The sequence below is a fragment of the Labeo rohita genome, chromosome 11 (assembly GCF_022985175.1).
Source record: "Labeo rohita strain BAU-BD-2019 chromosome 11, IGBB_LRoh.1.0, whole genome shotgun sequence".
Classification (NCBI taxonomy): Eukaryota; Metazoa; Chordata; class Actinopteri; order Cypriniformes; family Cyprinidae; genus Labeo; species Labeo rohita.
In genome coordinates this window covers 6,589,322-6,611,791 of record NC_066879.1, presented here as the reverse complement: position 1 = coordinate 6,611,791, position 22,470 = coordinate 6,589,322, and the positions used below count along the sequence as shown (strand labels likewise).

The following is a 22,470-nucleotide window of genomic DNA, read 5'->3' as shown; positions in this document are numbered from 1 at the left end:
TTTACCTTTTTGCGTAAAGGGAGTTTGACTTACTTTGCATGTTCGGTTTGTAAACACTGGGTCGGTACTTCTGCCTACATCACGTGTGAGGTCAAGCTAGTGCAAGACAAGCATTTGTGGTAAAAATGTATATCAATTTTTGATCGTTTTGTTAGATTCGGCTTATTTCTTGGCTGGTATCATGTAGAGCCCTTTGAAGCTGCAGTGAAACTGCAATTTGGACCTTCAACCTGTTGATCTCTGTTGAAGTCCACTATATGGAGAAAAATCCAGGAATTTTTTCCTCAGAAACCTTCTTTTCTTTTCGGCCGAAGAAAGAAAGACATGAACATATTGGATGACATGGTGGTGAGTAAATTATCAGGATTTTTTTTTATTTTGGAATTGAGCTAATCATTTAACATGTTCCTTACAACTGTTTTTAACCAGGTAAGTGTGCTTAGGTCTTCATTACCATGACCGGAACATCACTGTCTTTCTTTCAAACTATCAAATCTGTTTTTGTATGATGGTCTGTTATTTTATATGCTCTGTTTTTTTTTATTTCTGCACTGCTTCCAGGTCAGATGGTGTCTCCTCAGGCTCAGCCCACTACTACAGAAGGACGTGCGGATGGCAGTCGTGAGAACAGTGCTGTTGACTTCAGCAAAGTAAGAATCACGTTCCAGATAGTAGTAATTTTTATAAGCTTCTAGAGCATCAAATCAGCATATTAAAAGGCTCTCTGAAGAATCGTGGGACTGAAGATTTGATTAATGGCTACTGAAAATGAATACATTGAATTTTAAAACAGAAAGCAGTTATTTTAAATCAGAATGATATTTTATAACATGTTTTTTGTGTCTGCAGATAGACCTCCACTTCATGAAGAAGATCCCACCAGGAGCTGAGGCATCCAACATCTTGGTAGGTGAGCTGGAGTTTCTAGAGAAACCTGTGGTGGCCTTCATCCGTTTGTCCCCTGCTGTGTTGCTCAACGGCCTGGCAGAGGTCCCCATCACCACCAGGTAAGAGCAGAGAGATCTGTGGACAAAACTCACTAAACATATATATGTCTCTGTCATTCAAGTTCATTTTATAGAGTGGTGTGCCTCAGAGTTCGCTACGAAGTCCTTTGTCATTTTTCAGATTTCTCTTTATTCTGCTGGGGCCAATGGGGAAGGGGCCTCAGTACCATGAGATTGGCCGCTCTATTGCCACGCTCATGACAGATGAGGTCAGTAACATGGATAACACTGTGTTTATTTCTATACTTGATACTATAGGCAGCAGGCTCTTATGTGAACGTCTCTTCTCCAGGTGTTCCATGACGTGGCTTATAAGGCAAAGGATCGTTCTGACCTTGTGGCAGGAATCGATGAGTTTTTGGATCAGGTCACTGTGCTGCCCCCAGGCGAGTGGGATCCCACCATCAGAATAGAGCCACCCAAAAATGTGCCCTCACAGGTGACCCATTTCTCAAACTCCATGCACTGATTCATCATGGATGCTGGAATTAGTGATGCACCAAAATGTCTGCAACCGAAAATATTCAGCCAAGCAGTTTTTGAGGGCCGAAATTATTGACTGAACCAGTAACCTCTTCATCTTTACTACTTACTATAGCACAAAATAAACATGAATGAACATTAGAAGGTATGTTGAAAGAAATAGTACAACTCATAATTCATTCATTTTTCTTAACATGTTGTCTTCATTATTCAATTTATGTTTAAATAACTCTGTCATGAGCACTTTTTTTATTATAGCTACAATAGAGTAGAAACAATATAATAAACATAATTAAATAGAAAAATTAATATAAACATAGTCTTATTTGTAATTTGAATGTTTATATACAAATGTTACATGAGATATACAGTATGTGTGTGTACTGTGTATGTTTATATTTATACCACAGTTTCTGGTCCTCGAATCTGATTAGCTGGGAGGAGTGCAATATCCTAGTGATATCAAAACTAATACCGTTTCACTGTTTGTATCACACCGTGTGTGGTATTTCTCACAGTGAGTTTCATGGCGGACGCCAAATCCACTGTAATTTTATAAATAATGCTGTTTTGTGTCATGGAATGTAGTTTTAAGAGTTTTTTAGTTAAGAATGTACTTGTTTAGACTTTAAATATGCGTTTTTTAATAAAGATAACGTCTAGTTGAAAATATGCGTCAATGTTTTTTGAGATGTTAGCTTCAGGGTGTCAGCGGGTGTTTATGAACCCACCTAGAACAGCCTTACCTTGGACACTTCTTCTACAATTTGCCCCTGGTTCTGATGTTCCTACAGTGGTTAAACATGAGATAAAATTCGTTTTGGGTAAATCTAACGGGCAGTCTTTAGTCTCATTAATATATTATTTATTCCCCGAGCAAATAGTTTACAATAGGCTTTCAATGAAGCAACTCAACATTCTTTCATTACTAGTTCTAAAGTGACATTTTCAAATTAGTAATGTAGGCTTGGGCTCAGATGTTAAACTGTCAACGTGAGATTTGAATCCGTGGCGTAAGAAAGTAGTTCTGCGTGAATAAGGGTTTTTTAAGATACTGTTGTTGTTTCTTATGTATTTACACACACACGTGCTGTTGAACTGCCATACGAGTAGCTGTGCGATATGGCTATGTATCGACATGCTGTGATTAACTACAGCTAAATCACAGCTGTGCTGATGTGTAGCCATTTGCACAGCTACGTGTGTGACATTGCTCATGTATATTACAAATACACACACATACATGTATATACATCATGTAAACAAAAACTTTCAGATGCGATTAATTGCGATTAATCGATTTTACAGCCCTAATACAAATGTTCTTATATCTGCTTGTTGATTATTTACTGATTGATGATTATATAAACTTAATTTTCAGTTTTGGTTTTCATCTAAATGAAAACTTTCATAGGATACTTCACCAAAAAATGTAAATTCTGTCATGAATTACTCACCGGCATGTTGGTTCAAACCTGTATGAGTTTCTTTCTTCTGTTGAGCACAAAAGAAGATATTTTGAAGAATTTGGAAGAATAACCAAACCAAGTTGATGGTAGCCGTTTACTTCCATATTATGGAAGAAAGAAATACTATGGAAGTCAATGGCTACCGTCAACTGTTTGGTTACTAACGTTCTTCAAAATGTCTCGTACAGGTTTGGATGAGTAATGAGTAAACAATGAACTTTCAAAACACAAAACTGTGTTTTGGTACAAAATTCATTTTGGTGCATCACTAACTGGAATAGACATCATATTCTTATCTCCGGTCTGAGATCAGTGGTAATATTGATTTTGTGTCTCCATCTTGCAGGAGAAACGGAAGGTTCCTCCTTTGGCCAGTGGAGGGGCTGATCTGGGGGAGGCTGAGGAGCATGGAGGCCACGGAGGACCAGAGCTACAGCGCACAGGGAAGTGAGTAATCTGTAAAAATATACTGTTCGTATACTTGTGTGTTTGTGAATTATGTAAACCCTCACGTCGGAGACAGACCTGGATCTCTGAGGTCTTATTTTACTCAAATCTTTAGGTTTTTTGGTGGGTTTATTCTGGACATCAAGCGTAAGGCTCCTCACTACCTATCAGACTACACAGATGCCCTTAGTCTGCAGTGTCTCGCCTCCTTCCTTTTCCTGTACTGCGCCTGCATGTCTCCTGTTATCACCTTCGGAGGTCTCCTGGGAGAAGCTACAGAAGGACGCATAGTAAGAACGCGTTTATATATACAAATGTACATTTATATGTGATTATGATGTGACTGATGATATATATTCTTCCCATTTCTCTCTTAGAGTGCAATAGAGTCTCTATTTGGGGCTTCTATGACGGGTATAGCGTATTCTTTGTTTGCTGGGCAGCCTCTTACTATCCTGGGCAGCACAGGGCCTGTCTTGGTCTTTGAGAAAATCCTCTTCAAATTCTGCAAGTGAGGCTCCTTTGATTTGCACTAAGCATTTTGATGTATTTAAGTCAGTTCAGGGGAACTCATTTTTATCTGTGTTGTTCTCTTCAGAGAGTACGGTTTGTCCTACCTCTCCTTACGTGTGTGCATCGGTCTGTGGACGGCCTTTTTCTGTCTTCTGCTGGTTGCCACAGACGCCAGCTCACTGGTGTGTTACATCACACGATTCACAGAGGAAGCCTTCGCTTCCCTCATCTGCATCATCTTCATCTATGAAGCTCTGGAGAAACTCATTCATCTGGGCGAGACGTACCCTTTCAACATGCACAATGACCTCAACCAGCTCACTCAGTACTCGTGAGTACTGCCACTCATATCAATGTTTCTTAAAGGGATAGTTTAATTAAGATAAAAATTAAGATATTTTTGATGAAATCCGACAGCTTTCTGACCCTGCATAGACAGCAATGCAACTGATACGTTCAAGGCCCAGAAAGGACATCATTAAAATGGTCTCATGGGTTTGGAACAACCTGAGGGGGAGTAAAAAAAAAAAAAAAAGACTTTTCATGAATTTTCATTTTTGGGTGAATTATCTCTTTAAGGTCACAGCTCTAATTCAGTTGTATGTGTTGTTAAAGTTATCAGCGTAAAATATTGTGATGTATTAATGTGTGTTTTGCAGGTGTGTGTGCACAATGCCTAAAGAACCCAGCAACGCCACACTGAATTACTGGCAGGAAAAAAACATCACTGCGTCTGAGATTGACTGGTTAGGCCTAGATGTAAAGGTGAGTGTGACTATTGGTGCATTAAAGTTTGTAATTATGAGTTGAGAATTTGTGTATGTCAGGTGCATTCAAAGCACTTTGGTTGAAGCAAAGATTGCGATTTATGTTTTCTACCAAGATTTTTTTAAACTCTCTGCTTCTACACAATGATAAATAAAGATTGCACATAAGCTGTGTTTTTGCTTTTTTGTATGTTTTTATACAATTTAAGAAGGTGCTATAAGTTTAAATACTATATATTGTATTGTAATTGTACAATATTATGGAATTATGACTTTGTGGTGGTGTTTATGTGCATTCAACTTTAAAATATGATCTTTCAGACATGACTTTAACACACCATATCGCTGTGTTCGAAATGGAATACTTGCATGCCGAATACTGATTTAACATCAAAAATAGTGCGAGAAACAGTATGCATTATGGCATTATACAGTGATAAATAACTAGAGCTCTTAAGCGATTAAAATTTAATTAATTAATGAAATCTAATTAATTACATTTAATTCATCTGATTAATCACATTAATAAAGACACATTTATTTGGTCTGAGAAATTACCCCTCAAAATATAGTCATTACTGCGTTAAATGAGGAAAACACTGAATAGATATAACAAATAAATGGCTTTAAACAGCAATAGTATGATTCATCACAGAAATTATTACACATATAGCTACACTGAATGACATTTGAAATAGTTTTTTTAAAAAATGAAATGATTCTCTAAATATGAAACTACAGCGGTAGGTGGTGGCAAGTAACTGTCTTAAAGGCATAGTTTACCCAAAAATGAAAATTCTGTCATTGATTACTCAACCAAACCCATAAGACCTTCGTTAATATTTGGAACACAAATTAAGATATTTTTGATGAAATCCGAGAGCTTTCTGACCCTCCATAGACCACTGACATGTTCAGTTCCCAGGAAGGTAGTAAGGATATTGTTAAAATAGTCCATATGACATCAGTGGTTCAACTGTAATTTTATGAAGCTACGAGGATACTTTTTGTGTGCAAAGAAAGCAAAAATAAATATAAATGGCAAGCAGCAATTACTGGGGTTCAAGCGCTTAAGGCTTTTAAGCATATATGGAAGCAGACATTACATATACATTACACATAGGCTGTACCCATCTAAGTCAATAATTAAAAAAGCATTTTTGGCAATCCAGGTAATTTACCATAGAGTAGGGTGACAAGACGTGCCACTTCCCGGGGACACGTTCAGCACAGGATTTCTAAATTGCCTAAAATAACCAGGTGTTGGTTGTTTGCGTTGTGCAGATTGATCGTTGTATGACATCAATGTACAGCAAGAGCTGTAGAGAGCAGAGCAGACGGGTCCATGCATTCAAATCGCTCTTGTGGTACTTTAATGTCATACAATGATTGATCAGCGCAGTGCAAACAGCCAACACCTGGTTATTGTAGGCAATTTACAAATGAACGTGTCCTCGGGAAGTGGCACGTCTAGTCACTCTACCATAGAAATATGATGTTTTTTAATCTTATGACTGTTACAGCGTCAGCTGTGGTCCGATCCCCTTAAAACTTTGCATGCTTGTGTAGAATCACCTGTCACATATGCTCAGCAGGTTTTGTAAAGTTTTGCGTTTTCCCTTAGGCTTTATAGGATTTTTGGTAAACTTGGACAGGCCCCTTTTCAAAACGACTCAGTTATAGCTTCCCAAAGAGTAAATTTCAACATTTTTTTGATCATTATTGGCCTAAAGAGTCCAGAGAATTGTCAGCATCCAGAGAATTTTTTTTTTCCAGATTGAGCGAAAAACCTAGGACTAGTTTGCAAAAGTAGCTTTCTTCTTATTCATTGAACAAATGATTTGATTGACAGCAGTGGTTTTAGAGACAAAGTTGTCTGTCGTATGATATCGTGCATATGTGCGACGTACAATCGTTTGCACCCTCGAAAAATGCGATATCACCCCCCTGGTGGCTGATTTCTTTCAAATTTCTCTCAGACCTTTGGGGCTGTGAGTCAAACAGGCCCACTGAGTTTCCCACTGAGTTTCATTTTTATGTTTTTTTTATGGGTTTTTTTGGACCAAAACTGTGAACACCGATTTTCATGTTGAAAAGACGAATTATTTTAGTGCCAGCAAGTGGCAAAAGCTCCGTGATTTTTTCCTGCAACCTCAGATTGAGCTCTTATATAAGTGTTCTGAGTTTGGTGGGGATATCTCATTCCGTTCAGGAGTTACAGGCATTTTACTGAAAGTGGCCCTGTCTCCTTTGAACGTTTTGGCGTCCATTTGTGATGGTGAGTCGAAAGTTAAACTTATTTTATATTGACTCTTCAAAGATCTTCCTGCACTGGTTTGGTTCAGATCGGGCAAAAAAAACCTAGGACTACTTCCCAAAAGCATGTTTTTCAAAAAAATGCGAAATGCCCGAAATTTTGGTTTTGGAGTTATGAGCTATTTTGTACTTTTGTTCGCTGTAGCGCCCCCATCAGGCCAATTGGGGAGAGCCTTGGTCACGTTGTAGGCTGTGTGAGTACTACTGTCCCTCCAAATTTCAAGTCTCTACGACTTACGGTTTGGTCTGCATGATTAGTTTTACGTGGTGAACGCTGACCGTGACCATTCTAAAAATTACAATAGGGTTTCAGCGCTGCGCTAATACCCCTAATAACTTTCTTCTCTTCTGTGGAATGAATTTTCATTTTTGGGTGAACTTTCCCTTTAAATGCATTAATCATTGAGTGGATTGCATTATGGATTATGTGGTATGTTCAGTTGTATACTGCGCATTTTTTTAAATAATAAGTCACCTATACATACATATCTTTTAAAAACAGTATACCATCCTGAACATTTCCACAGACATCCCCCCTCATTTCTGTGGCTCAGATATGGGTTAATACATTTTAGTAACTCATACTTTAATAAAAGCAAATCCGCTGCTGGTTTACCTCAGTTCCCCTTCTTCCGATTTATATTTAAGCTCCTGCACACACACACACACACACACACACACACACACAATTATACAACACACAATCTAATCCACTATAAACAAATCCTTGTGATATTTGCACAGTTACACATAACTGTATATGAATGAGTTTGTGTTTATCTGAAGCAGATGTGATTATTGTGTTTTGTGTTTGGTCTCAGGGCTGTGTGGAGAACAGGGGTGAGTTTGTTGGCAAAGCCTGTGGCCATCACGGTCCATACATCCCTGACGTCCTCTTCTGGTCTGTCGTTCTCTTCTTCTCCACGGTTGCCATGTCCTCCTTCCTTAAGGAGTTCAAAACCAGCCGTTACTTCCCCACCAAGGCAAGAAGCTGCTTGTGTGTGTGTGTGTGTGTTTATGTAGATCTGATTATGTAAGTTCTCAAACTGAGGTTAAGTTTTAAGTTTCTCTTAAAGTGAAGTTTGAGTAAATTTTTTTGTAGGGCTGTCAAAATTGTATTATATTATATTATATTATATTATATTTAATAATAATATCACTAATATTTTTTGATGTAATACAATTAAGTTTTTTTTAATTTATATTTAATTTATTTTTTAATGATTATGATGATTATCATCTTTAATAATATAATAATATTATATAAATATAGTAATTTATTAACTTTATTTTCATAAATAAAAATAGCAATATAATTAAAATTTATGTTACATTATATGATTAAAATATTATTAAAATAATACAACTAAATGTAATATATTATAATATAATTAAAATTAATTTACTTATACTAATAGTGTTTTAAAAAAATACAATTAATTATAGTATTTTATAATTGCTTTGAAGGTGAAATGATTATGATGATTATCATCTTTAATAATCTAATCTAATCGAATATAAGATAAGATATGAGCTAATCTAATCAAATATAATATAATTTACAATTTGGTGAAGTCTCTATTTTAAATGAATTGCCTTTGTTTTCATAAATAAAAAACAACAATGTAATATAATAAAAACAATATATTATATAATTAAAATATTATTAAAATAGAAATGATCATTATCACTATTATCGTTTAAAAAAAATTATATTATAGTAAGATAAAAATAATTATTATTAGGGCTGCACGATAAATCACATGCGATTGTGAGGCGCGCTTAGTCAGTGAAGCAGGTACTTTGATTAGTATTAAAGCTCCATCACGTGCGTTCAGCTGGAGCGGCAATTAATACACAGAGCCGTAAATCACTGACAAGCTACGCAAAATCGCGCTCATAATCGAATGTGATTCATCTGTGATTATGAGTGCGATTTTGCGTAGCTTGTCAGTGATTTACGGCTCTGTGTATTAATTGCCGCTCCAGCTGAACGCACGTGATGGAGCTTTACTACTAATCAAAGTACCGGCTTCATTGACTAAGACTAATCTCATGCGATTTATCGTGCAGCCCTAATTATTATCTTTAATGATATAATGTGTTTGCATAATTATTTTGTATATTTATATATCAATATATCAATATATGTTTATGTTCACATTATCTGTAATATAATAACTTCCATCAGCTTTAATAATATAATATAATATAATATAATATAATGTAACATTATTTTATGTAATTAAATATGATAATCATGTTTACCTTCAAAAATTGTATTTAATTGTATTATATCAAACCATATTAGTGACATTATTAATAATATAATATAATATAATATAATATAATATAATATATTTTAAAAATATTAAAGTAGAATTTATCATAATTGTTGTTGTGAAATAATAAAATTAATTATATTACATTATGATAAAATAATCATTATCTTTAATAATATAATGTATTTGCATGTTTATTTTATATATTTCTATATCAGTATATCAATATATATTTATATAAATATAAATATATATTTACAATAACTGTAATATGATTATTACATATGTAATATAATATAAGCTTTTCACATTTTTAAGGTTCACCTATTGATGTTAATGCTATTTTCTAGAACTTATTCTAATTCTGTGTGTTTCTAAACAGGTGAGAGCAATTATCAGTGATTTTGCTGTTTTCATCACCATCATGACTATGGTTCTGATCGACTATGGTCTGGGGGTCCCTTCCCCCAAACTACAGGTTCCTAATGAGTTCAAAGTGAGTCGTTAAGAGAAGTTTTACAGTACTGTGTCATTTTCATTTGTACGTTTTTGTACTATCCTGTGCATATGAATATGTAACTAATCAGATGATCTGTCACAGCCAACCAGAGATGACCGTGGCTGGTTCATCAGCCCAATAGGACCAAACCCATGGTGGACTATTATTGTGACCTTCATCCCAGCTCTGCTGTGCACCATCCTCATCTTCATGGACCAACAAATCACTGCCGTTATTATTAACAGAAAGGAGCACAAGCTGAAGGTGTGTTGCTAAGTCCTTCACAATACTCTCTTTTCAGTTAACGAATATTCTTGTAGACTTGAAGTCCTTTGTTGTGCCTCCACAGAAAGGCTGTGGCTATCATCTGGACCTGTTTGTGGTGGGTGTGATGCTGGGCGTGTGCTCTCTGATGGGCCTGCCGTGGTTCGTGGCTGCGACGGTGCTATCAATCTCCCACGTGAACAGCCTGAAGCTGGAGTCCGAATGCTCAGCACCTGGTGAACAGCCCAAGTTCTTGGGCATCAGAGAGCAGCGCTTCACCGGCCTCATGATATTCGTCCTCATGGGCAGCTCAGTGTTTATGACCTCCGTACTCAAGGTCAGTGATCTTTGGCTCAGATAAAGCTTGCTTGCATGAAACTTTTGAGATGTTGCATTCTTTTTAATGCTTATTATTTGATGTTTTTGTCATCAGCATATCCCAATGCCAGTGTTATATGGAGTTTTCCTCTATATGGGAGCGTCGTCTCTCAGGGGCATACAGGTACTGCAATTACTATTGAACTCATATATTGTGCCTAAAAAATGTTTATTCAGACATTTGCAGGAGTGTCTTATGTTATTTCGGTATTGTTTATATACGATTCAAGTATTTATTCATATTTTGTATTAGCTTTTATTTTTTATAGTTACAGTGTTAATTATAGTTTACATTTTAGTAAGTTGTTATGTGCGTTTGTCATTTTTATTAGTTTTTATATATTTCCATTTAGCTTTGTAATTTAATAGTTTAAATTATTAATTATTTTATTTTTTATTTTATTTTATTATTTTTTTTTTTATTTGTTCAGTTTTGGTTGCCAAGTCAGCATTTCTAATTTTCATGGTTTATTTTTAAGTATTTAAGTTATTTTTTGTAAATCTAATAATACTTTACTTATTTATTTATATATTGATGGATTGATTGATTAATTGGTTTACATTTTTGTAATTTTGTTGTGCTTTTGTCATTTTTATTAGTTTTTATATATTTCCGTTTAGCTTTGTAATTTAATTTAATAGTTTCATAGTTTAAATTATCAATAACAATTTATAATTTAAGCTTTTTTTTTATTTATTTTATTTTATTTTTATTTTTGTTCAGTTTTTGTTTGTCTTATTTTTAGTACTTCAGCTTTAACGTATTTTATTTCCCAGCATTTCTAATTTTCATTGTTTTTTAAAGTTTTTTTTAAATATATATATATATATCTGTGTGTGTATATATATATATATATATATATCTATATATCCATTTAGCTGTTGTAATTTAATGTAATAGTTTAACAGTTCAAATGATGAATTATTTTATTTTATTTGTTCAGTTTTTGTTTTAGCTGTTTTTAGTACTTAAGCTTTAATTATTTCACTTTGTTGCCAAGTCAGCATTTCTAATTTTCGTTGTTTTTTAAGTTATTTTTTAATCTAATATTATTTATTCATATATTGATTGATTGATTGGTTGGTTGCATATTAATATTCTTTTTTTTTAAACAAAAATAACAGTTTTTTAATAGTTTTATCTTTAATTATAGTTTAAATTGTAATAATTTCATTGTGCTTTTTGTTATTTTATTAGTTTTTATATGTTTCCATTTAGGTTTGTAATTGAAATTTTAAGCTTCGTAATTTGATTGTATTATTTAATTATATTATATTGTAATTTAATTGAATAGTTTAATAGCTCAAATTATAAATAATAATTTATAATTTAAGCTTTTATTTTATTTTATTTAATGTTATTTTACCAGTTTTTGTTTTAGTTGTTTTTAGTACTTCACCTTCAACTTATTTTATTTCACTTGGTTGCCAAGTCAGCATTTCTAATTTTGTAGTTTTTTTAAAGTTACGTTTTAATGTAATATTATTTACTTATTTATTTATATGGATTGCATAATAATATTCAATTTTATATACATTTTTTTAAATAGGTTTTATCTTTAATTCTAGTTTACATTTTTGTAATTTTATATGCTTTTGTCATTTATTATTAGTTTATATATATTTCCATTTAACTTTGTAATTTAATTTAATAGTTTAAATTATTTTATTTTATTTTATTCAGTTTTATTTATTGTTAGTACTTCAGCTTTAATTTATTTTACTTCACTTGGTTGCCAAGTCAGCATTTCTAATTTGCGTAGGTTTTTTTTACTTTTTTTTTTAAAATCTAATATTATTGAATCAATAAATTATTGGTTGCATATTAATATTAATTTTTTAATAGTTTTATCTTTAGCTTTATTTTTTGTTAACAACACTGAATTGTGTCCAAATACTTTATGGGGTCATATTGTGCAGTTCTGACCGTGTTAATTCTGTTTGCGTTTGCTGTCTAGTTCTTTGATCGTCTGAAGCTGTTTGGGATGCCGGCTAAACACCAGCCTGATTTTATCTACCTGAGACACGTCCCACTGAGAAAAGTTCACCTGTTCACCATCATCCAGCTCAGCTGCTTGGTGCTTCTCTGGGTCATCAAAACCTCCAGAGCTGCCATAGTCTTTCCTATGATGGTAAGATGTATTTATATGTGTTATATAAATATACATACATACATACACACACACATATGTTTATATGCAAGATCTCAAATTATATCTGTGTGTGTTTTTTTTTACAGGTCTTAGCCCTTGTGTTCATCCGTAAGCTGTTGGATTTTGTCTTCTCTAAGCGAGATCTCAGCTGGCTTGATGACCTCATGCCCGAGAGCAAGAAGAAAAAAATGGAGGATGCACAACAAGAGGTACCACCACCCCCCAACACACACTGCTATTGGTTGCGGCCTGCGACGACGCCATTGGCCGACAAAGACCAACCACTGCAGACAGTATTTTAAAAGGACAGATCACCAACATGTTCTTTTTCTCTCTTTCAGGAGAATCAGTGTGTCTTGATGGAGGATGAAGGAATTGTACAAGTGCCCTTAGAGGGGCATTGTAAGTAAGTAGAAAAAAATATATCACCATTTCTATCTGATCTAACCCTTAAATCTAGTTTTGTTAGAGTATTTATATTAATTCAGTGATTATAAAATATTATATATATAAAAATCTATCCATTTTTTTATAAAACATACACTACCATTCAAAAGTTTTGGTCAGTTCTGAAGGATCATGTGACACTGAAGACTGGAGTAATGATGCTAAAAATTCAGCATTGCATCACGGGAATAAATTACATTTTAAAATATTTTATAATAGAGAACTGTTATTTTAAATTATAATAATTTTTCATAATATTACTGATTTGTAATGTATTTTTTCATACCAGCCTAAAGTTTTAAACAGTGGTGTATTTATTTTTTAAGGAAGGATTTTTAGTGTAATTCCAATTTAAAAGGCATACAACATCAAAAAGTGTAATTTCATTTAATGTGCATCATTTATAGCTGTGCAGCTATTTTTTTTTAATTTTTTTTTAGATGGCCTCCTCTTAATTTATTTGAAAATATATAATAAAACAACAATAGTCTGAGATTAAAAATAGCATAAAATAGTTTAATAGTTAATCATATTAATTTATAATTTTTTTTTTTATAATTTAATTTTATTTAATTTTATTTATTTTGTAATGATTTTTGAAGGATCATGAAACACTGAAAACTGAGTACTGAGTAATGATGATGAAAATTCAGCTTTGCATCACATTTTAAAATATTACAATAGAGATCTGTTATTTAAAGTTAAAATAATTTTTCATAATATTACTGTTTTGTAAAGTACTTTTTCATACCAACCCAAACAGTAGTGTATTTATTTTTTAAGGAAGAATTTTAGTGAAGGAAGTGTAATACTAATATAAAAGTCATACAACGTCAGCCTCCTTTTAATTTATTTCAAAATATATGATAAAACAACATTAGTCTGAGATTAAAAATTGCATAAAAATTGTTTAATAGTTTAAATTATTTTATTTCATTTTATTTTATTTAAATGATTTCTGAAGGATCATGTAACACTGAAGACTGGGTTAATAATGCTGAAAATTCAGCTTTGCATCACAGGAATAAATTACATTTTAAAATATATTATAATAGAGAACTGTTATTTTAAATAATTTTTCATAATGTATAATGAATAATATTATTAATATTTTGTAATGTATTTATTTATACCAACCCAACATTTTGAATAGTAGTGTATTCATTTTTTAAGGAAGGATTTTTTAGTATAATACTAATATAAAAGGCAACATCAAAAAGTGTATTTTAATTTGTGTATCATTTATTTTTTGAAAAATGTTTAGATGGCCTCCTCTTAATTTCTTTCTAAACATATGATAAAACAACAATAGTCTGAGATTAAAAATTGCATAAAAATGTGTTTGCGTTCATCAAGGGACGATCCATCCACAGTCAACATTTCAGACGAAATGACAAAGACGTCTTTTGGAAATATCTGGAAAGGCCTCAACACTGACAGCACCAACAAAGATCAAAGCTCAAAAAGGTTTGGATTTAATATTCCCTCAGTATATTCTCTCGCACACATGACAGTATTCAAACATATCACTTTAATCTCACCATGCACCTGCAAACATTGCATTAGGATAATCTTAATGGGACACGTTCAGTTTCTTGATTCAGTAGTGAAGACCCTCACCTTGCAGCATGTTTTATTCCTCCTATGAAACATTAAACTAAAATCCTACTTTAAAAACTCTGTTAAACATCCAGTTGTCACATGCGTCGTGTGCTGGAATGAGGAGTAGGGACGAGGAAATCAGAAACATGCACTTTAATAATATAATCCATACAAAGGAACAGGAACAGGAACAGCAGGGAATCCACACACAGACACAACAAAAATAAACACTGAAAGACTTTAAGACCCGACAAACAAACAAGGAACTGAACCAAACTTAAATACCCAGGCTAATGAGATGAGGACAGGTGTGAATGATTAAACAATGACGTCATAATAGAAAATGGAACAGGAAAGACCAAATAAGGGCATACAAGGGAAAAACCAATGAAACAGTCCACAGGGGTGTGACTCCAGTAGGCTACATTTTCATTATTAGAGCTGAGTTTGGTCATATCTGAGCCCTTTTATGAAATCCTCTTACTTAAAAATGCTAAATGAATATATAGGATTGCTTAAATATCTTTATCCTAATTTGGAATAAATTCCAAGTGAAATTCCAAGATCATTGAATAAAATGGGTCATCTTTAATCCAATGAGGATCCTTTAGAATCTACATTTCATCATGGTGACATTCAATTAGTAATCTGTTTAGTGAACTCCTCAAACATGCTGTTCTCTTTTAAATGGAAGTGTGAATATCAGGCTCATATCATGACTGAATTTTTCATCCCTGTCACTCATAAGCTCCCTCTCCTAATGTCCCAGATGCTGATATCCAAAGGTAAGACGCAACCCAACCCGTCTGTGCACGATCACTGTATATACTGTAGTGCTGTGGGTGTCTGGCCTCCATCTTTTGGTGCTATGGTTCATGTTAAACGTTGCATCTTCCTCACCAGAGTTTAACAACAATTAAATAATTTCAGGCGTTACAAAGGGCATCGTACTAAAACCACTGGAATTACATTATGAGATTCAAGCTCTTTGTTTCAGAGCATTTTGGACTTTGTGTGCATGTTTGTGTGTATTTGTTTAATGTTCAATGCATGGAAAAGCATGACTTTCGAATCGGTCAAAGGTCAAACTTTAGCGCATGCACAATTTTAAAGAAATAGTTCACCCAAAAATGAAAATTTGGTAAAATGTGCTCACCCTCAGGCCATCCAAGATGGAGAATCATCAGCTGGATCAATAGATCCTCTCTAGTGAATGGGTGCCGTCAGAATGAGAGTCCAAACAGCAGATCACAATAATCCACAAGTAATTCACACCACTTCAGTCCATCAGTTAATGTCTTGTGAAGTAAATAAGCTATGTTTCAAAAGAAACAATTTCATCATTAAGCTGTTTTTAACTTTAAATCATTGATTCTAGCTAAAATATGAGTCCTCCGCCCATAATATTTCTTTTTCAGGTGAAAAAAGTGTCTGAATCAGGGGAGGAATAGGCACACATCAAGCACTGCATACAGGCAAAACAGTTGCAATTATGTATCTGTGTATTTTGATGTGAGAGGACAAGTGGAGATTTTTCACTGGAGGTGATGAAGATACGGATTATGGACTTTTTTGGCCTTGATGGATTTGTTTCTTACAAACACACAGCTTTTCACTTCACAAAACATTAACTGATGAAATGGAGTTGTGGATTTTTTGGATTATTGTGATGTTTTTATTAGCTGTTTGGACTCTCATTCTGATGGCACCCATTCACTGCAGAGGATCCGTTGGTGAGCAAGTGATGCATTGCGAAATTTCTCCAAATCTTTTCTGATGAATAAACATTCTTTTAGATCTGGGATGGCCTGAGGGTGAGTACATTTTTAACAATTTTTTTATTTATGGGTAAACTATGCCTTTAACTCACTGAGGTCAGTTAGTCACGGAAAACAGGGCTGTCAAAGTTAACAAATGCAATTAATTAAATGTCCTTCATGCTGTTTCTTTTTTGTTTTAACACTGACATAACTGTTTCACTCTGTTGTGTGATTTTGAATATTCAGAGCTGATTTGAACTGTTTTTAATAAAACATTGTTTAGTATGTTTATTTAGCCTTTTGCATTACAGGGATAGTTAGAATGTACTCATAATGTACAATAAGTCATTGTGAAGCCAATTTTGGCCCTATAATATAGGCCAAACCAATACACACATAATACCTAGTAGAACTTGATAATGTTTCTCAGTAAATTCTGTATGTTGAATATAATTTATTTATACACTGACCAAAATTATAAACGCAACACTTTTGTTTTTGCCCCCGTTTCTCATGAGCTGAACTTAAAGATCTAAGACTTTTCTATGTACACAAAAGGCCTGTTTCTCTCAAATATTGTTCACAAATCTGTCTAAATCTGTGTGGCATATCAAGATGCTGATTAGACAGCATGATTATTGCACAGGTGTGGTTTAGGCTGGCCACAATAAAAGGCCACTTTAAAATGTGCAGTTTTTTCACACAGCACAATGCCACAGATGTCGCAAGTTTTGAGGAAGCGTGCAATTGGCATGCTGACTGCAGGAATGTCCACCAGAGCTGTTGCCCGTGAATTGAATGTTCATTTCTCTACCATAAGCCGTCTCCAAAGGCGTTTCAGAGAATTTGGCAGTACATCCACCGGCCTTACAACTGTGTAACCACACCAGCCCAGGACCTCCACATCCAGCATCTTCACCTCCAAGATCGTCTGAGATCAGCCACCTGGACAGCTGCTGCAACAATCGGTTTGCATAACCAAAGAATTTATGCAGAAACTGTCAGAAACCATCTCAGGGAAGCTCATCTGCATGCTCGTCATTTTCATCGGGGTCTCGACCTGACTGCAGTTCGTCGTCGTAACCGACTTGAGTGGGCAAATGCTCACATTTGATACCGTCTGGCACTTTGGAGAGGTGTTCTCTTCACGGATGAATCCCGGTTTTCACTGTACAGGGCAGATGGCAGACAGCGTGTATGGCGTTGTGTAGGTGAGCGGTTTGCTGATGTCAACGTTGTGGATCGAGTGGGCCATGGTTGGCGGTGAGGTTATGGTATCGGCAGGCGTATGTTATGGACAACGAACACAGGTGCATTTTATTGATGGGATTTTGAATGCACAGAGATACCGTGACGAGATCCTGAGGCCCATTGTTGTGCCATTTATTCACAACCATCACCTCATGTTGCAGCATGATAATGCACGGCCCCATGTTGCAAGGATCTGTACACAATTCCTGGAAGCTGAAAACATCCCAGTTCTTGCATGGCTACTCACCGGACATGTGACCCATTGAGCATGTTTGGGATGCTCTGGACCGGCGTATATATCCTGCCAATATCCAGGAACTTCACACAACCATTGAAGAGGAGTGGAGCAACATTCCACAGGCCACAATCAACTCTATGCAAAGGAGATGTGTTGCACTGCGTGAGGCAAATGGTGGTCACACCAGATACTGACTGGTTTTCGGACCCCACCGGACCCCCCAATACAGTAAAACTGCACATTTTATTGTGGCCAGCCTAAGGCACACCTGTGCAATAATCATGCTGTCTAATCAGCATCTTGATATGCCACACCTGTGAGGTGGATGGATTATCTAGGCAAAGGAGAAGTGCTCACTAACACAGATTTAGACAGATTTGTGAACAGTATTTGAGAGAAACAGGCCTTTTGTGTACATAGAAAAAGTTTTAGATCTTAGTTCAGCTCATGAAAAATGGGGGCAAAAACAAAAGTGTTTATAATACGTTTATTAATAGTTTTGGTCAGTATATATCAAACCCATATGGCCTGTTTAACAAAAATTATCCATTTTTTTCTATAGTGAGATTTAAAGGGATAGCTTACCAAAAAATGAAAATTCTGTCATTAATTACTCACCCTCATGTCATTTCAAACTCGTAAGACCTTTGCTCCTCTTCATAACACAAATTGAGATATTATAGATGACACCCCGGATCTTTCTGACCCAGCATAAACAGCAAACGCAACTGACACGTTCAAAGGTAGTAAGGTCCAACATTAATTTTATGAAGCTACGAAAATAGATTTTGTGTGCAAAAAACACAAAAATAACAATTTTATGAAGCTTTTGACTTTTTCTTCTGTTCTGTGTCAGCATGCATTGTGGTACTCCTCTGAACATGCACAAAAGACTTACACGGAAAAAAAGAAATTGTTGAATAAAGTTATTTTTGTTTTCCTTAAGCCCAAAAAGTTTTCTCATAGCTTCATAACATTATGGTTGAACCACTGATGTTACATAGACTATTTTAACAATGTCCTTACTACCTTTCTGGTCCTTAAATGTGTCAGTTGTGTTGCTGTCTATGCAGGGTCAGAAAGCTCTCGGATTTCAGCAAAAAGCTGAATTTGTGTTGTGTCTTATGGGTTTGGAACAACATGAGGGTGAGTAATTAATGATAGAACTTTCATTTTTAGGATGAACTATCCCTTTAAGTCTAGAATGATTATATCTAGATATGCATATATCCTCCACTTGAGAGTTATCAACATAATAATTGCATGTTTATTTCCAAAAAAAGAATCAAATGCATTAACAGGTTAATTGTAAAAGAGGTGTTTAATATTATTTAACATTTAAATATCTATTAAAACATATTTAAATATTGAATGATTAATAATTAAATATGAATTATTTAGTTATTAATTACAATAATCAATTCAATATTTTAATTAATTGACAGCACTAATAAATCAATAATCTTGCTTTGTCTTTTGATCATAAAGAATGAGCTCACACTAAAACGGTTTGTATTCGTTTACGACAACAACACACTCATGTTGCTTTTGGACTATCAAAGTGTGTTTTTCTCCATGATAATGTGAGTCTTTCTCTGTTGTTCTGCAGCTCAACGGTTGAAGTTGCCATTGGACATAAAAGAGCTGATGAAGAGAAGGAGACAGATTTGGATAGAGAGACGAGTTTGTGAGTTGACGTATTTCAAAACACTCTGTATCGTGCCACACTACAAGCACCACTAAATGCTTCTGTTCTGTAGGTCTGTGTGTGCCAGTCTGTGCTGAGGCACCTTGTTGTATTTACATGATTTTTTTTTTTAAATATATGTGTGTGTGTGGAGATGTTTGTTTGGAGCATCTGAATATGTGCGTCTGAATTTGTCACCCACAAGGAGGATTGTTGGGTTGTGTGTTTTCCAGTCCAACTGTAGTCAAATTGTAGTTTCACACCTATAGAAATGAAACAAAATTAAGGTTACTTTTGTTTTCAACCAGTTAGAGTGTATTTTGTATGTTTTATATTTTTTTGAAAGTAGATCCTATTGAAATTCCTTGTCTTATAGCCTCAGTGTTGTTTATTATATAAAACTCATTCTTTTTTTATTATGCATAAATGATAAATATTCATTTGCTGGCATAGTTCAAATATCATAATAGTAAGAAGCAATTTCTGACAGAAGATGCAAATGTAGTTCTATCAGCTTTTTTCAGTGTCTGTGTCAAAATGTTCTCCACATCACTTCGTATAATACTTGATGTTAACATTTACTACTTACGAACAGTGACCAATATTTTTAAATGAACTTTTATGAACAGTTTTCTCATTTTGTGAATTTTACGGCAAGATTTCCCTAAAAACATAAGAGCCAGGAGTGCTCATTTTAGCCTGAACTTTTTCATATGAAACACGTCCATATTCAAAAATTCACTTGTTGATCTGGACTGTTTGTTTGTTTTTGTTTTTTTTTGTTTTTTTGCGTTTTGAAAATGATTATTACAAAGCTTTATCTCATTTTGTGTAGCACTCGACCATGCAAATAATAGTAAACGTATATTTTGTTAAAACGTTGCAAATAATATAACTGTATAGTGCTGTTTTCACAATGTTTCCGAGTGGCAGGGCATCTGTCTCCTCTACAAGACTCATTTCCAAGCCGAGACGAGACCTCATCGCTCAAACGAACGAATTCTACTAGTACTGCCGATAATACAAAAATCATACAAGAAATGCAATAATATTCCTTTTCATAAGAGGGGCATTATACCATGCACTTACCAGAGACAAATCTAACATTCATCGTCAACACATGTACATGTGATTCTGTATTTTGTCTATGTGTATAATCTTAAATAACAAAGTTATTTAATATGTGGATAGATTTAAATATGTATAGACTGGGGCGGGGAGGGGGGAATGAATGTTTTCATGTTACTGTCAGTGTTATTACAGTGTTTTACCATTTTCCAGGTTTGTTGACAAAATTACAACACGCACATCTATGTCATGCACATGTCGGCAGCATAAAGTTCTGCTGATTTCACTGTAAAATAAGCATTTCTTCCTGAAAACAACCTCTGTTGTTTATTAAATTATTCATTCAGAAGAACATGTATCGTTACAACTGTGAGCAATTTTCATCCGAATAAATGTGACTGCAACTAAACTGATGCTGAAGTGTGTTTTTGCAATACATTTACTATTGAGTCAGTGATGTATCCTAAAATCCAGCTCTTTTATTACATTTAGGATTGATGGCGTTGCAAAATAACTCCAGAAAGTAGTCCCTCTTTTTTTCTGTGTCTGACTGACTTTCATATGGAAGCCCGTTTCCGCCACTGAATAAGAAATTGAGAGATATAAACTCACTAGTTATAAAGTAAGAATTGAGAGATTAAAAACTTGCAATTCTGACTTTTTCTCCCAAATCAAGTTTGTATGTTGCAATTCTGTCTTTTTTTTATGCAATTCTGAAATAAAGTCAGAATTTTTTTCTCACTATTGTTAGTTTATATCTCGCAATTCTGACTTTTTTTCTTAGAATTGTGAGATATAAACTGCAATTGCAAGTTATAAAGTCCAATTGTGAAGGCAAAAAAGACTCTGAATTCTCGAAATTGCGAGTTATAAAGTAAAAATTGTGAGATAAAAACTTGCACTTTTTTTTTACTTTTTTTCTCAGAATTGCAAGATATAAACTTTCAGTTTTAAGATGTAAAGTCAGAATTGCGAGACAAACTCACAAATCTGACTTTTTTTCTCAGAATTGTAAGATTGAGTTTGAATCTCGCAATTCTGACTTTATAACTCCTAATTCCCAGTATTGTAGTTACAAATTAAAATCTCACAATTCAGCATTTTTTCACGCAATTCTGACTTTTTCTCAGAATTGCGAGATATAAACTCGCAATTGCAAGTTATAAAGTCAGAATTGCAAGATATAAATGCAACTGTGAGTTTAAATCTCGCAATTCTGACCTTTTTTCCCTCAGAATTGTGAGAAATAAACTGGTTAATGTGAGACATTAACTTGCAAATCTGATTTCTTTTTTTCAGAATTGCTACTTCATATCTCGCAATTCTGACTTCTTTTTCTTGGAACTGTAAGATGTAAACTTCACAATGGCAAGTTATAAAGTCAGATTTTCGTGATACAAACTTACAATTCTTTTTTTCTCAGAATTGTGAGATAAACTCGCAAATGCAAAACTCGATAAAGAATTGCGAGACAAACTCGATTTGCGAGATAAATTTTCATATCTCGTAATTCTGACTTTCCTTACAGTTGTGAGTTTATATTTCGCAATTCTGACTTTTTTCAATGCAATTCTGACTTCTTTTTCTCAGAGTTATAAGACATAAACTAAGCAATTGCAAGTTACAAAGTCAGATTTGCGTGATACAAACTCACAATTCTTTTTGTCTCAGAACTGTAAGAAATAAACTTGCAATTGTGAGTTATAAAGTCAGAATTGCGAGATATAAACTTACAGTCCTGACTTTTTCTCGCAAATGCGAGTTTCTGTCTCGCAATTCTGACAAAAATTGCCGGTCCTAAAGTCCAATTTTGAGGGGAAAATTATATGTTCTCATAAT

General features: G+C 34.2%; 1 protein-coding gene across 5 annotated transcripts in view; it reads left to right on the top strand.

Moving 5' to 3' along the window:
• Positions 1-21,039, top strand: part of slc4a10a (solute carrier family 4 member 10a) — a 57,566-nt gene extending 36,527 nt beyond the window's left edge. For 3 of the 5 annotated variants that reach the window (XM_051122422.1, XM_051122425.1, XM_051122424.1), the window contains 20 exons: positions 562-650; positions 850-1,007; positions 1,129-1,216; positions 1,300-1,446; positions 3,306-3,406; positions 3,522-3,696; positions 3,784-3,917; positions 4,005-4,250; positions 4,579-4,684; positions 7,824-7,985; positions 9,667-9,780; positions 9,886-10,047; positions 10,133-10,384; positions 10,481-10,549; positions 12,384-12,557; positions 12,665-12,787; positions 12,920-12,984; positions 14,382-14,492; positions 15,376-15,412; positions 19,486-19,548. In XM_051122422.1, the coding sequence (XP_050978379.1) occupies positions 562-650; positions 850-1,007; positions 1,129-1,216; positions 1,300-1,446; positions 3,306-3,406; positions 3,522-3,696; positions 3,784-3,917; positions 4,005-4,250; positions 4,579-4,684; positions 7,824-7,985; positions 9,667-9,780; positions 9,886-10,047; positions 10,133-10,384; positions 10,481-10,549; positions 12,384-12,557; positions 12,665-12,787; positions 12,920-12,984; positions 14,382-14,492; positions 15,376-15,388 (2,489 nt within the window). In that variant the 3' untranslated portion in view covers positions 15,389-15,412; positions 19,486-19,548. Of the gene's footprint in view, positions 1-561; positions 651-849; positions 1,008-1,128; positions 1,217-1,299; positions 1,447-3,305; positions 3,407-3,521; positions 3,697-3,783; positions 3,918-4,004; positions 4,251-4,578; positions 4,685-7,823; positions 7,986-9,666; positions 9,781-9,885; positions 10,048-10,132; positions 10,385-10,480; positions 10,550-12,383; positions 12,558-12,664; positions 12,788-12,919; positions 12,985-14,381; positions 14,493-15,375; positions 15,413-19,485 lie in introns of all 5 variants that reach the window. The other 2 variants (XM_051122423.1, XM_051122426.1) reach the window with 2 other exon arrangements.
• The last annotated feature ends 1,431 nt before the right edge of the window (positions 21,040-22,470 follow it).